The sequence below is a fragment of the Chiloscyllium plagiosum genome, chromosome 19, assembly GCF_004010195.1.
Source record: "Chiloscyllium plagiosum isolate BGI_BamShark_2017 chromosome 19, ASM401019v2, whole genome shotgun sequence".
NCBI classification, from domain to species: domain Eukaryota; kingdom Metazoa; phylum Chordata; class Chondrichthyes; order Orectolobiformes; family Hemiscylliidae; genus Chiloscyllium; species Chiloscyllium plagiosum.
The window spans coordinates 25,770,224-25,784,958 of NC_057728.1; the positions used below are offsets into that span (position 1 = coordinate 25,770,224).

The 14,735-nt window shown below is 42.3% G+C and overlaps 1 protein-coding gene across 6 annotated transcripts in view; it reads right to left on the minus strand.

Moving 5' to 3' along the window:
• si:dkey-82f1.1 (DENN domain-containing protein 2A) overlaps positions 1 to 14,735 on the minus strand; it is a 144,332-nt gene that overhangs the window by 26,813 nt on the left and 102,784 nt on the right. For all 6 annotated transcript variants that reach the window (XM_043709382.1, XM_043709385.1, XM_043709387.1 and 3 more), the window contains exons 13-14: positions 13,669 to 13,809; positions 10,116 to 10,264 (exon numbers count right to left, since the gene is read on the minus strand). In XM_043709382.1, the coding sequence (XP_043565317.1) occupies positions 10,116 to 10,264; positions 13,669 to 13,809 (290 nt within the window). The remainder of the gene's footprint in view (positions 1 to 10,115; positions 10,265 to 13,668; positions 13,810 to 14,735) is intronic.

The following is a 14,735-nucleotide window of genomic DNA, read 5'->3' on the forward strand; positions in this document are numbered from 1 at the left end:
GCTTCAGGCTCTCTGCCTTTATTCCTGATGAAGGGCTTTTGCCTGAAACGTCGATTTTGCTGCTCGTCGGATGCTGCCTGAATTGCTGTGCTCTTCCAGCACCACTGATCCAGAATCTGGTTTCCAGCATCTGCAGTCATTGTTTTTACTTAGTATCAGTGTCCTGAAAGCACTGATAAATGTTGGTGATAGTGCGGACGCAGATACATGTGTAAGTATTACCATCAACTTAGATTTCACCCTCTTCTGACCTATTGGCTACATGCCTTTAACTTGATCTTTCCCCTAAGGACTTGAAATGTTTTTAAAAAACCAAATAGACTTCAGTCAGCTCTGCTATAACACGCATTTCTTCAAAGCAAATTGGCTATAACGCGATTGATGAATTTAGACCATTACTTGTAGAACACAAACTTTCCTTGCCTGGTTAAAAATCACACAACACCAGGTTATAGTCCAACAGGTTTAATTGGAAGCACACTAGCTTTTGTGTCCTCCACAATCACCTGATGAAGGAACGGTGCTCCGAAAGCTAGTGTGCTTCCAAATAAACCTGCTGGACTATAACCCGGTGTTGTATGATTTTTAACTTTGTACACCCCAGTCCAACAACGGCATCTCCAAATCATTTCATTACCTGTATTGGCTATAACCCGATACTGGCCTCATTAGTTTAAATGGTGCTGCTATTAGGCAATTTTCTTATAATGCAGGGTCACACGGGAAGGAACTATCGCATAATATCAGAACTAACTGTACTTTACATTGAGCTGCAATTCAGAAGCAAAGACATTCTCATATAAATCAGCACCTGACTGTCCTCCATTATTGTGCCACAGACAGCATCTTGTACAAATGATTTCCAATATTAGTTTCAGATCTCATAGGCCACAATGAGACTCTTTCAACATCACCCCTTTTGGAGTAAAATAAAGCCCATTTGAAATGAACCCAACTGGACAGCAAGTTCTCTCTGGAGCCCTGATGAGGTTTCCATAGTGATGCAATGAAAAAACAGATACAACATTCCTTCCAGACTCTCTAAGAACTAAAATGAGGCTGGAATGTCTGACACGTCAATGATTATCACACAAAGCAATACAACCGACAATCTGAGTTTTAAAGGGTATTGAGCTTAAAAGGAATTTGTGATACGTTCAATTTTAAAGGAACTTAGAAAAAGCTATTAGGAATAAAACTTGAAATGTAACTTATTTTCTGTGGATTTCTTTAAATGGTTAAAACACAAAATTTATCTTCATGTTTTAACACAAATCTCCATCTACAAATATTCAAGACAGATTTTTTTTCAAAAAACGTGTTTATTCACATTACAATTCTAAATAAGGACATTGTAAAATCCTGGGCAGAGAATGGCACAACAGGAGGGCCCTTTAACATCAGTCAACAACAGCATTTGAATTCAAACATTAATTTGCAAACTGAGATATATGGCAGAATTCTCCCAGAACTGAATGATGTGGGAAATGCCTAGACAGTTTGGAAACTAAGGCAAGAAGGGAAAAGTTAGGATCTCAATGTTCAGATAAAACATTTGATTTCCTCATAAGGTTTTAACAACTAGATGAAAATCATGCTTGAGCTGTGAGGAATCTACTCGCATGCATTAACATCTCTGTATTACCAAACCTTGCCTCATTTATATACAGGTTGCTATTTTCCCAAGCAGAGGAGAAAATCTAGATGATGCCATCTCCCAACATGAAAGTCAGTGCACCTACCTGGCAGCTGCAGTTTGACAATGTCTTCACTGGTTGTCCATCTTGTTCAACATTCCCCTACACCTCAGGCATGTTCCATGGGCACCCCTTATCCACACAGGTTGGCCTCAAAACAGCAGCAGCTTCATCACACCATCATGGAGCATCCCACACTCACTTGATACATTATAATACTTAAATCTGCACATTATAGCTCATTGACACCACACAATACAATGCTAATGCCAGGGTACTTTGAGCGCACGGACAGGCATCCATCTTCTGCATCTGCCGGTTGCTTTACTGGACTCCCAGTTTCATGTCTTGCCTTGCTCTTTATCATAGACAGAGAACCAGGCGGCTTGTTTGGCTACAATGATTAGTCAAGGGGGTGGACATGTTGTTGCATGGGACTGTGTTTCATCCATGTCACACCTACATCATGTGCCAGTAGTTTACAATGAAAATGAAAAGTATCAGCTAGCACACCTGGAGTGGGCGGAGGAAGACGTTTTCCTACCGGAGGCAGCAGCTCCACTTGTGAGCAACATGGGCCTTTTAAAGGACAGTAGCATTAATCAGGCACTTTCACATTAGACATAAAAGGTATCTATAATGACAACATTCTGTATGTGTACCTCAAATTATGCTGATTACAAATGCCAATGATGTTGATTACAAATACTTGCCACAAGCAATCTTGACCATGGCATTGATCATTACAAATTAATCTTAGTAATCCCGGTGAAGCAGAAGTGACAATCTAAAGTGTTAACTGTTGTGCACAAGTCAAAAATACATTGCATGGTCTCATAGGCTGCACAAGGAGCTCATCTCCTATTATAGTTTGCAACGTGTTGTTATGTGCAACGTTGCCTTCCCTGGTTACCCCCATGTGAAGGGTGAGGGAGACGGTGTCATTGTAAATGTGATAGGATCAATCTCCCACTGTATGAGAGAGACTTGGCTTGTGCAACATATGTTTGAATAAGGTGTACTATTTAAAGAGGAGAAAGTGAGGTCTGCAGATGCTGGAGATCAGAGCTGAAAATGTGTTGCTGGAAAAGCGCAGCAGGTCAGGCAGCATCCAAGGAACAGCAGAATCGATGTTTCGGGCATAAGCCCTTCCTTCAGGAATGCCTGAAGAAGGGCTTATGCCCGAAACGTCGATTCTCCTGTTCCTTGGATGCTGCCTGACCTGCTGCGCTTTTCCAGCAACACATTTTCAGTACTATTTCAAGAGCCATGTACAAACATTCCACTGCCCTCCTCCTGTCAGAGGATTCCATGTTCCAGTGTTTTAAGGACAACAGTAAACTATCACTTGTGTATGCTGTGACTGCTGAGGTTTATAATTTGTTTCTGATATCAGAGCTGAAAATGTGTTGCTGGAAAAGCACACCAGGTCAGGCAGCATCCAAGGAGCAGGAGAATCGACGTTTCGGGCATGAGCCCTTCTTCAGGAATGAGGGAATCAGGAATTTCCTCATTCCTGAAGAAGGGCTCATGCCCGAAACGTCGATTCTCCTGCTCCTTGGATGCTGCCTGACCTGCTGTGCTTTTCCAGCAACACATTTTCAGCTCTGATCTCCAGCATCTGCAGTCCTCACTTTCTCCTTGTTTCTGATATCCCCCATGCAGGCTCATTGGAGCGGCACCAACGTATCCACACTTAGTCACTGTTATCATCTCTGTGGCCGCAGCATCAACGGATGGCCATAGACACTAAATGAGGAACATATGTATCTACAACCCCAGAACCAGCAGAAAACTCCAGTAGATTCTCAGTAGCCCTCAAATGCAAGATTTGCAGCAAAAGGTCACTTCAGGATGCAGAGAAAATGCAGGAGGCCCACAGACTTTCATCTTACCAGCAGGCACTTTACCAAGAAATAAGAGATGCACTGGCCTGCAGGTGAGACCTAAAACAACGTGGTTTCATGTCCCCTTCCCCAGCATATGCCTGGCAAACATCTAAGCCATTGAGATCAAAATGGATGAATTTAAAGCTAGACTATCCTTCCAAAGGGAACTGAGAGACTGCTGCATGCTCTGTGTTACAGAGAAATGGCTAATTCCCGCTCCATCTGACTATGCCTTACAACCTTAAGGTTTCTCTATACATCGCATGGATTGCATGGCGTCCTTGGGCAAGGCAAAGGTGATAGGCACTGACTCCTAATTAACAGTTCCTGGTGCTCAGACATGGTGATCCTGGCAAGTTACTGCTCCCTGACCTAGACTATCTAACAGTGAAATGCCGTCCCTATTACCTCCTGCACAAGTTCACCTCCTCTATCCTGACAGCTGTCTACAGAGGAACCTCGATCATCCGAAGGACACGGGCAGGGAGTATTTCATTTGGTTAATTGAATGCCGGATAATCGATGCCGGATTACATAGTTAGCCACGCAGCGGAACCCTGCGATCGTGTTTGGATCATCCGAGATTCGGTTAATCGAATACCGGATAATATACTACAAGTGAAGAGTGCTCTGGATGAAATATACACCGCTACAAACGGACTTGAGACAGAATACCCCAAGGCCTCATTCACCGTAGCCGATGACTTCAACAAAGCTAACCTCAAGAGTTTGCTACCCAAATACCATCAACATGCCTTCCATCCCACTAGAAAGCTGAACATTCTTGACCATTGCCTCATAATCATCAATGATGCCGACCGCTCCATATCCCATCTGATTTGGAAAATAAGATTACAATATTGCGTTCCTCCTCCTTGTTTACAAACAGAAATTGAAACAGGAGGACCCATATAGAAAGCAGTACAGCGTTGGCTTGAGGCAATGAAAGAGTTTCTACAGCACCGCTTAGAATCGATGGACTGGTCCACATTCAAGAACTCAGCAGCTAAGTAGATGAGTATGCCTCTACTGTTACAGACTTCATTAGCAAGTGTGTAGAAGACTCCACACCAAAGAAGTCAATCCAAATGTTCCCCAACTGGAAACCATGGATGAACCAGGAGATCCATTGACTACTGAAGTCCAGTTGTGTGGTGTTCAGTTTAGACGATCCTAACCTTTACAAGAAATCCAGATATGACCTCCGTAAGGCCACTGGAGATGCCAAGAGGCAATACTGGATTAAGCTAGAGACCCAAACTAACCACACAGACACCTGCTGTTTGTGGCAAGCCCTACTCGACATAATGCGTTATAAAGTGAAGCAGAACAGAATTGTGGACAAAAGTACTTCCCTCCCTGATGTTGTCAATACTTTTAGTGCATTTTTCAAACAGAAGACCGCTGAAATTATGTCACCTGCTCCGACAGCCTTGAATATCCCTGTTCCCTCAGTCACTGCTGCAGATGTCAGCTCAGCTTTTTTGAGAGTGAACCCATAGAAAACGCTTGGCCCAGATGGAGTCCCTGGGTGTGCACTCAAATCCCATGTGGAGCAGCTGGTGGGGGTATTTGCAGACATCTTTAACCACTCCTTAATTCAATCTGAAACCCCTGCCTGCTTCTAAAAGACCACAATCATCCCGGTGCCAAAGAAAAAACCATGCAGCACACCTCAATGACTACCACCAAGTGCTCTGACCTTCATATTTATGAAGTACTTCTAGAGGTTACTCATGGCTCACATCAATTCCAGACTCCCAGATTGCCCTGATCACTTGCAATTTGCCGACTGTCACAACAAGTCAATGGCAGACGCCATCTCCTTGACCCTATACACAAGCCGGAACATCTGAACAACAAGAATACTTACTTCAGACTCTGGCTTATTGACTACAGCTCTAACTTCAACACTATAATTTCAACTGAACTAATCTCCAAACTCAGAGACCTGGGTCTCTGCTCCACCCACTGCAACTGGATCCTTGACTTCCTGACCTACAGCCTGCTATTAGTGAGCAACAACACCTCCTCCACAAAATCCCCAATAACAGCATCCCAAACGACTACATACTCCATCCCTTACTGTATTCCTTGTACATTCATGACTGTATGGCCAAATTTCATCCTAATTCACTGACGACATCACCATTATAGGCCAGGTCTCAAACAATGATCAGACAGAACACAGGAAAGAGAGTGCTTGGTGGCATGGTATAAAGATGAGGATTTCTCCCTCAATGTCAGCAAAATGAAAGAGTTGGTCATTGACTTCAGGAAGCAAGTTGGAGGATACGCCCCCATCTACATCAGTGGTGCTGAGGTGGAGATGGTCAAGAGCATAAAGTTAGTGATGACCACTAACAATTTGTCCCGGTCCACCCATGTTATGTGATGGCCAAGAAAGCACAGCCTCTACTTCCTCAGGACGCTAAGGAAATTTGGCATGTCTTTAAAAACGTTTACCAATTTTTATACTTGCAGCAGAGAAAGCATTCTATGAGATGCATAACAGCTTGGTATGTCAACTGCTCTGTCCCAGACCTTAAGAAACTACAGAGAATTGTGAACACAGCCTAGTCTATCATGCAAGCCAGCCTTCCATCCATTGTCTCCATCTATACTTCTTGCTGCCTCGGAAACGCAGCAAACATAATCAAAGTCCCCTCCTTATAATCTCTTCCAAATTCTTCCACCGGGCAGAAGATACAAAAGCTTAAACACACATACCAACAGATTCAAGAACAACTTCTTCCCCGCTGTTATCGGACTTCTGAATGGACCTCTCATATTTTAAATTTAATGTTGACCTTACTCTTTGTGCACCTACTCTGCAGCTGTAACATTGCATTCTGTTCTTTACCTTAACCCACTTTGTATGGCGTGACCTGCCTGGACTGAACATAAAACAAAACTTTTCACTGTACCAAGATACATGTGACAATTAAAAATCAAATCACAATCAAAAATAATCTTCAATGGAATGTTGGCCAGATGAGCAAGGTTCAGTCCTGTAACAGAGGACAGAAGTGAATCATCAGCTAAAGCATTCCAGGTGCAGGGAACTACAGACTTGAATGATAACCACATCTTAAAAGACTGCACCATGTACCCTGGAAGTTTTCACGCTTCATATATCCTTGATAAGTCTTAGGTTTTTGCTTCTTTACAATGGCTGCATTCTTTACAAGGAGGCTGAAAATGGTTGATGATTTTGTAAAACAACCACATGAGGTCAAACATGGATGCAATGCAATACATTCATCCACTGGGACCATCATGGGGCTAATTACATCTTGAAGATAAGATTCCCATGCTTGGACAGGGCTGTAGTTTCTTTGCCAGACCCTACACACAAGATTGCATACCCTTTACATTGCTATGCTCTAGACAAAATGAGCAGGCAAAGCAGGGAATATGTTGGTCGATGAGGAGCTGTGAAGGTGGCAGCTTTCTTTCAAGCAGGAAGATGAGGATGTTTATCAGGAGGAAATCACTTTTACCATGATAGGCGCAGTAAGCCAGAGAGAACTTACCTGACACTCGCTTCCAATGGAAGAGAGTTGAGTGAAACCATCATTCATTAATTGCAAATGAATTGATGCTGGAAGAGCATATAGCTCTTATTTATTCCCAATTGCAAGTGCAACTTTTCAGTTTGTTCTTTCTTCACCTTCCCTGTTGCACCATAAACATTAAGGGCCCAAATCCTTGGGGGAAAGCTTCACAACAGGAGTGAGATCAGAGTCTCTTGTCCCCTTATCTCTTTGCCATTGATACTACCAGTGCCTACAATAACAGAGTGTGGCTCTTGGATGGGCGATGAGTATGTCACAGGACCTGGCAGCTGCCAACCTATCAGCAACAGCCAGACTGATGCATGCCAGAGGCAACACAGTACCAGAAAGCACCAGTGGACTTCTTCAACCTTTGAACCAGTCTCTGACAAACCTGGATTCTACTGGTTTCTTCCACTGAGGGAGTGCGGAGGAGCTGGAAGACACAGGTGAAGGATTCTCACCTCGAGGGGGACAGCAGACAAATATTGGCCACTCCACCACCAGCTTGATTCTCTTTTGCTCTGTCATGCTACTGTGGACCATTTTTATCTTAATTGAGACAAAGGGAGGGACTCTCAGAGATGAAAACAATCAAAGTGTTAGTACTGATGAAAAAGTGGTGGGGGCGGGGGGGGAGATTGCAAAGTCTCAAGGAGTGATTAGTAAGCACAGAGGGCACAATGGGTTAGTAGGATTTGGGGAATGCAGTAGGTAACAGCCATTGAGTGACAATGCCACAAGCAATCATGAGAGTGCTTGACCATGAGCTTTGGCCAGAGATGAGTGTAGTAGCAGAGATAGAGTGTGTGTGAGGAGAGAAGATATTGGTGCTTACCCTTGCAGAGCATTGCAGAGAGTTCCACCACAGAATGCAAACAGAACCAATTCTGGAGTGACCTCAGACCAATCTGCCAGGTCTGGCACAATGACCTGCAAACCTGAGAAAACCCTCCTCTCCATCACCCCATCTACCAGTACGTCCAGGTCCCTGACCACAAACCAGCCTGTCAATTTGCTTCTGTTAGCCATAGCACTTGGAGATCCTCATACACTGGAACTGTGAAGGGCTATTCCTAGTTTGCTGCGTTTGACTTGGTGCACAGCTGAGCTTTTAATATGGCACTGGCAGTGGGAATGCAGAGGATCTCGGCATTGGAAAGCACTAGTGTGTACTTAATGAGGTTAGCGCCAGAACGTTGCACAGGAAAACTGGCTAGAGCTCAAAGGAAGAATCCTCCATGAAACTCCCTGAAATTGACACACTGCCAAATTTTGGAAAACTGTGTCCAAAGAATCTGCTGGATGGAAACTATAGAAAAACAAAACATTTCCAAACAACCTGCTTCAGGCCCTTCATTCTTCTTGGCACTTAGAGGAAGCAAATTGTTCATTTGGATCTCAGCCATTCTTTTAAAAATCTCACCTTTGCTGCACTATATTCCACTTTGACATTGGGACATAGATTGTTGGCGGTTCTGGATGCAATGCTGTCTCTAAACATTAGTAGCCAATTTGCATAGCTCACAGAAGGTGACTTTCAAGCCTATTAAATTAACCAATATTCCTTGACTTCTTGGAAAATAAATCATGAAAGACTTCTAACCCATTGGTTTCCAACCAAGTCGATCAAATTCACTCGGATAGCGAGACACAGAACATAGTGGTCATTAGAGACTACTCAATGGCTGCCAGTCAATTACAAGACAATGACCCAGTCAAAAATGTTAAAGAATTTTCACAGAAGACTGTTTGGCAGTGATTGGTTGAGGACATTAAGAAGGGGAGTAGTGAGTAAGTGAGGGGAGGTTATCAAGATATGCCAATTGTAATATTGCCATTGTTCAATATCACAAAGTGTTTGTGATATTACTAAATCAAGAGGCAACAGCTTCATCTTCTAAGAATGGATTACCATGCAAACTGTTATCATTCAGGATAAATATGATGATGATTTTGGAGCAACAAATAAATGATGGCAACTTCCTGCTACCTGCAACTCTATCTACCTCTCAATTTGTTAAAATGTTTTGATAGTGCCAAGTCTTTTACATTCGGAGCTTGCAAGTATGCCTTCATTCACTCACTCTTTGCTATTACATGCAATGTAACTGCTTGGTACTCCCATTACAGGTTCCATGCAGACACTTGGATTTTATTGCATCTCATGGGTTACGGAGGATACTTTGGCCCCTTTGTCTCTCTTTTTGCAAGAATGTAACCAACTACAATTGGAAATGAATCCGTATAAAATCTACAGTTCCTGCTTCATTACTGGCGAAAAAGCATTTGAGTTCAGGGAGAGAAGCTTACAAGGAATCAGACATTGGGTTGTCAACAGGTAATTATCAACGTTAGATCTGGATGACGTTCTACTTCTGTCATATTTGGTAATATCTACCAATAAACTAGGAACACAAAAATAACAAAACCCTTCGTCATGTGAACTTTGCTCCTTAACAACCCAATCTAGCCTTCTTTCCCTTTTCCAGATGCATTTCACGAAGCAGACGAGGGAAACACACCTAGTCCCTTCAGGTCTTGCCCAGCACTCCATAAAACATGCAGATGGTTTCCACAGAAATTAAAAGGGGGGGACCTTCCCTTCTAACTGTTAAGCAATTGGAGCAACAAGATTGGTGCTGCACACGCAGTAATAATGTCCAAAACTTTTGGTGCAGTATTAACGCAAAAGGTTGTTCCTCAGAATAGCAGCACTACCAGGCCTCATTAAAGTCTGCTTGAATTCCTACAGTTACTATATACACAGGTAATGACTAATATACTATTGTCCCTTGTATATCAGATAGTATACATCAGAAGTGTATTTAATGAGCAGCAGATATGATTTGGGTTTATTTTTAAAATATTAGATGATGAAACAGCTGCTGTTAACTGGTACAGAATCTCCAATTATCTGTTTCTTTACCCTACTATATTTGATTGTAACAACAATGACCATTAGTTTTTACCTGAGTTTGTCTGCTGTGAAAATCACCCTCCTTTCTAGCAGAAGAGAAGCAAAAACTTTAGTCAGCTGGCGAACAGTCAGTGACACAAAGAGACACTCAAAGTCTACATGCTCCAGACGAGAGTCCTGGGGCCTGCAGAGCTGGATTACCTGCAGATAAGGAGAGTTGCCAAATCACTGAATGAGAAACAAAGATACCACCAACTAATCATTTTTGCCAGGTTGTGTTGATGTAACAGCTTGGTTCAAATCAGAACAAATCTGTTTTATATGGCACGTAACAAGTCACAGAATATAAGGAAGGGGGCTATGCGAGAACGATATTAACAAAATCATTAAGGCATAATTAGAGCACTTTGTACAGACTTGATCAAATCATTGAAGAAAGGATTTGATCACATCAGAGGGGATCCAAAGATGTTGTAGAAATAGGGAGTAAGGGCAAATTGGAATTGTTTTCTTTGGAACAGGGAAAGCTGTGGGGGGAATCTGATGGAGTTATATAGAATTATCAAGAACCCAGATCGACTCAGTATAAAAAGCCTATTTCTCTCAGCAGAGAGGTGAATAATAAAGGTATAATGGCATTAGATGAAAGCTGGGACATTTATTTGCTAGCTACATGTGTCTGGGGCCTGGAATTCACTGCTTGAAAGAGTGGGCAAGGCTTAGAACCATTACACTTAAAATAAAATCTGAACATGAACTTGAAGTAGTGCAATTATCGTGAGTTCAGCCTCAAAGCTGGATTTCGGTTGGATTGATTTTTCTCAACTAACGCAGACGATGTGAGCAAGTTTTGAAAAGATTTGTAGCTCAGGTTGAGGTTCTGGATGTAGGTTTGATCACTGAGCTGGAAGATTCATTTGTCATCACCAACCCATGGAAACCCAAACATATAAAAAGAAAGTAGGAATCATCAACAATGCTTCGTCTGGATGCTCACTGATGATGTTACCTAGTATGGTGACGAAACGTCTGAAAATGAACCTTCCAGCTCAGCGAGCAAACCTACATCCAGGCAGTGAGAGTTGAACAGCCTCCTTCTGTACTATAATTTCTGTGATTCTAGGATTGTTACCCAATGTCACTATGATAATATCTGCAAAGTTCAAACAACTTTAAACAGTTTCTGAAAGTAGTTTTGCACTTTGGCAACATCTTTACGCAAGGTGTGATAACAATTAAAAATGTCATGTCAATGGATGTAAACAACGAAGTAGTATTACTGGGTTATTCATTCATTCCACTGCATGCTTCTTTAGATACAGAACATGTCAACATGATAGTAAACAGTGAAGAAGGTTTTCTAAGATTACAAAGGGATCTTGATCAAATGGGTCAATGGGTTGAAAAATGGCAGATGGAGTTCAATCTGGATAAATGCAAGATATTGCATTTTAGTACAACAAACAAGAGTGGGGCTTATACAATTAACGGTGGGGCCTTAGTTATTAAACAGAGTCTCTATGGGGTTCGGGTACATATAGACAGGCTGGTTAAAAAGGCTTTTGGCACACTTGCCTTCATTGCTCAGTCCTTTGAGTATAGGAGTTGGGAAGTCATGTTGAGGTTGTACAGGACATTAGAGAAGCCTCTTCTGGAGTACTGTGTCCAGTTCTGGTCACCCAGTCATAGGACGGATATTATCAAGCTGAAGAGGGTTCAGAAGACATTTACCGGGATGTTGCTGGGTTTGGAAGGTTTGAGTTATAAAGAAAGGCTGGGTATGCTGGTATTTGTCCTGAGAATGGGAGATTACAAGACTACAGGGTACATTTTTAAAGTGAGAAGAGAGAGATTTGAAAAAGACATGGGGGGCAATTTTTTTTTACACAGAGGGTGGTTCTCGTGTGGAATGAACTTGCTGAGTAACTGGTAGATACAGGTACAATTACAATGTTAAAAAGTCTTTTGGATAGGTACATGAATAGGAAAGGTTTGGAGAGATATGGGCCAGGAGCAGGCAGATGGGACTAGCTTAGTTTATGATTACGTTCGGAATGAACTGGTTGGATTGGAGGGTTTGTTTCCGTGCTGTAGACTCTATGACACCTCTCATAGTCTCAAATCCTCATATATGGTTTCAAAGAAGGTTAGTGTATTTCTGGGTCATGTGTTACATACAAAACAAAATCTTAAAACTACTCAGTCCTCAAAAACTTTAATTGCGTCGGCCGAGTGTGATTCCTCTAGAGAATATATGGAAACAGTATAGAGTCTCTTATCAAGACAACAGATGAGTCTCAATTGTTTTGAGTGCACTGTAATGAGAAGATAGACCTTAAGACATAGGAGCAAAAGTTAGGCTATTCAGCTGATAAATTTCTCAACCCTATTCACCCACTTTCTCCCCGTAACTCTTGATCCCCTTGACAATCAAGAACCTAACAATCGCAGCCTTAAATACACACAATGACTTGGCCTCCACAACCTTCTGCGGCAATGAATTCCACAGACTCACCACCCTCTGGCTGAAGAAATTTCTCCTTATCTCTGTTCTTTACTCTAAGGCTGTGCCCTCGGGTCCCAGTCTCTCCTAGCAATGGAAACATCTTCCCAATGTCAACTCTGTCCAGGCCACTCAGTATTCTGTAAGTTTGAATTAAATCCCCCTGATCCTTCTAAATTCCATCGAATATAGACCCAAAGTCCTCAAAAGCTCCTCATACGTTAAGCTTTTCATTTCTGGAACCAATCTCTTGAATCTCCTTTGAACACACTTCAGGCCCTCACATCCTCCTTGAGATTTGGGGCCCACACAATATTTCAAATGTGGTCTGACCAGAGCTTATAGAGCCTCAGAAGTACATTCCTGCTTTCATATTCAAGTCCTCTCAAAATAAATGCCATATGAGGCGGCACAGTGGTTATCACTGCTGCCTCTCAGAGCCAGGGACCCGGGTTCGATTCCAACCTTGGGTAACTGTCTGTGTGGAGTTTGCACATTCTCCCTGTGTTTGTGTAGGTTTCCTCCAGGTGCTCCTGTTTTCTCCCATAGTCCAAAGATGTGCAGGTCAGATGCTAAATTGCCCATAATGTTAGGTACATTAATCAGAGGGGAAATGGGTCTGGGTGGGTTACTGTTCAGAGGGTCAGTGTGGACTTGTTGGGCCTCTATTATTCAAGTGCTGTTTGGTGAGAGGAAAGTCCCAGCCTCATGATACTGATCAGTTTGTCATGGACCTAATGGGTTGCCTGAGGTACTGTTTGTCAGATCCAGAGGATGGATGATCTCAGCAGGGTAAGAATGGGGATTCTAAAACATTTGATTTCAATATCTGCTTTTAAGGGATTTAAAATTTAAGGAAAAGATGTAAACTTTCTTAGGTATGCAATGAAGAAATGACGGAAACATTTCTTGCATGATTCTACATTTTTAATTAAACAATTGAAATGCCAAATAATAAAACTCCATTCTATCAGTTTCCATTTCTGCTCATGTCCCACTTCACTCATCCTTTCTCCCATTCTTAAGTAAATTTTAAAAACTCAAAAAGAGTAATATACACCCATCAAGAGATTTGAAAAAAAGATTGGAGATTTCTCTTTACCTCATTCCCTGATCCCGGAAGAAAGTTTCTAACAGTGATGGTTCGCCCTGGAGCAGGGAATGGAGCTTCCATAACGCTCCTCATGAATGGCTGAACAAGGGCCGGGGAAATCACTCGTCGCTTCTCCACCTCATCCAGGATCTGTAGTACGGCAGCAAGTATCAGAAATACATTAGCTTTCTGCTCACTGAAGAAAAATAAAACCACTTGTGCTGAACAGACATGGGCATAAATTAGGAAGGAGGAGATAGTGAGGGCTGCAGATGCTAGAGAAGTCAGAGTCAATAAGGTGTGGCACTGGTAAAAGCACAGCAGGTCAGGCAGTATCTGAGGTGCAAGAGAGTCGACGTTTCGGGCTTGACCCTTCATCAGGACAATTAGGAAGAATGAAAAGCAACACCACTGTGTCAAACATTCCATAGTTGTAGCACTTGTTACATTTATTTCCCTAAAATCCAGGATCTCCATGATCAGGGTAGCTAATACTCCTGCTCTAATATTTTCTGAAGAGAATAATCTTGATAAACACACTACTGAAATAACAGACAGCGTTAGTCTGAGATATGCATGACAGCTGTAAAAGAATAAATAATTACAACACAACACATTAAATAGTTTACAATGTATACAAATGCTGATTTGACATTGTATGGCAGAGATGGAGGAGGGGATTGAGCTGGATGAAAGAAATCACAACTTAATTTGCATCACAAGTGATAGATTGAATTGAGCATGTGGAGCCGCAAGAGATGGAGGAGATACTAAACGTGTATTTTACATCAGTGTTTACTGTGGAAAAGGACATGGAAGATATAGAATGTAGGGAAATAGATGGTGACATCTTGAAAAATGTCCACATTACAGAGGAGGAAGTGCTGGATGTCTTGAAACGCATAAAAGTGGATAAATCCCAGGACCTCATCAGGTGTATCCGAGAACTCTGTGGGAAGCTAGAGAAGTGATTGCTGGGCCTCTTGCTGAGATATTTGTATCATCGATAGTCACAGGTGCGGTGCCGGAAGATTGGAGGCTGGCAAACGTGGTGCCACTGTTTAAGAAGGGTGGTA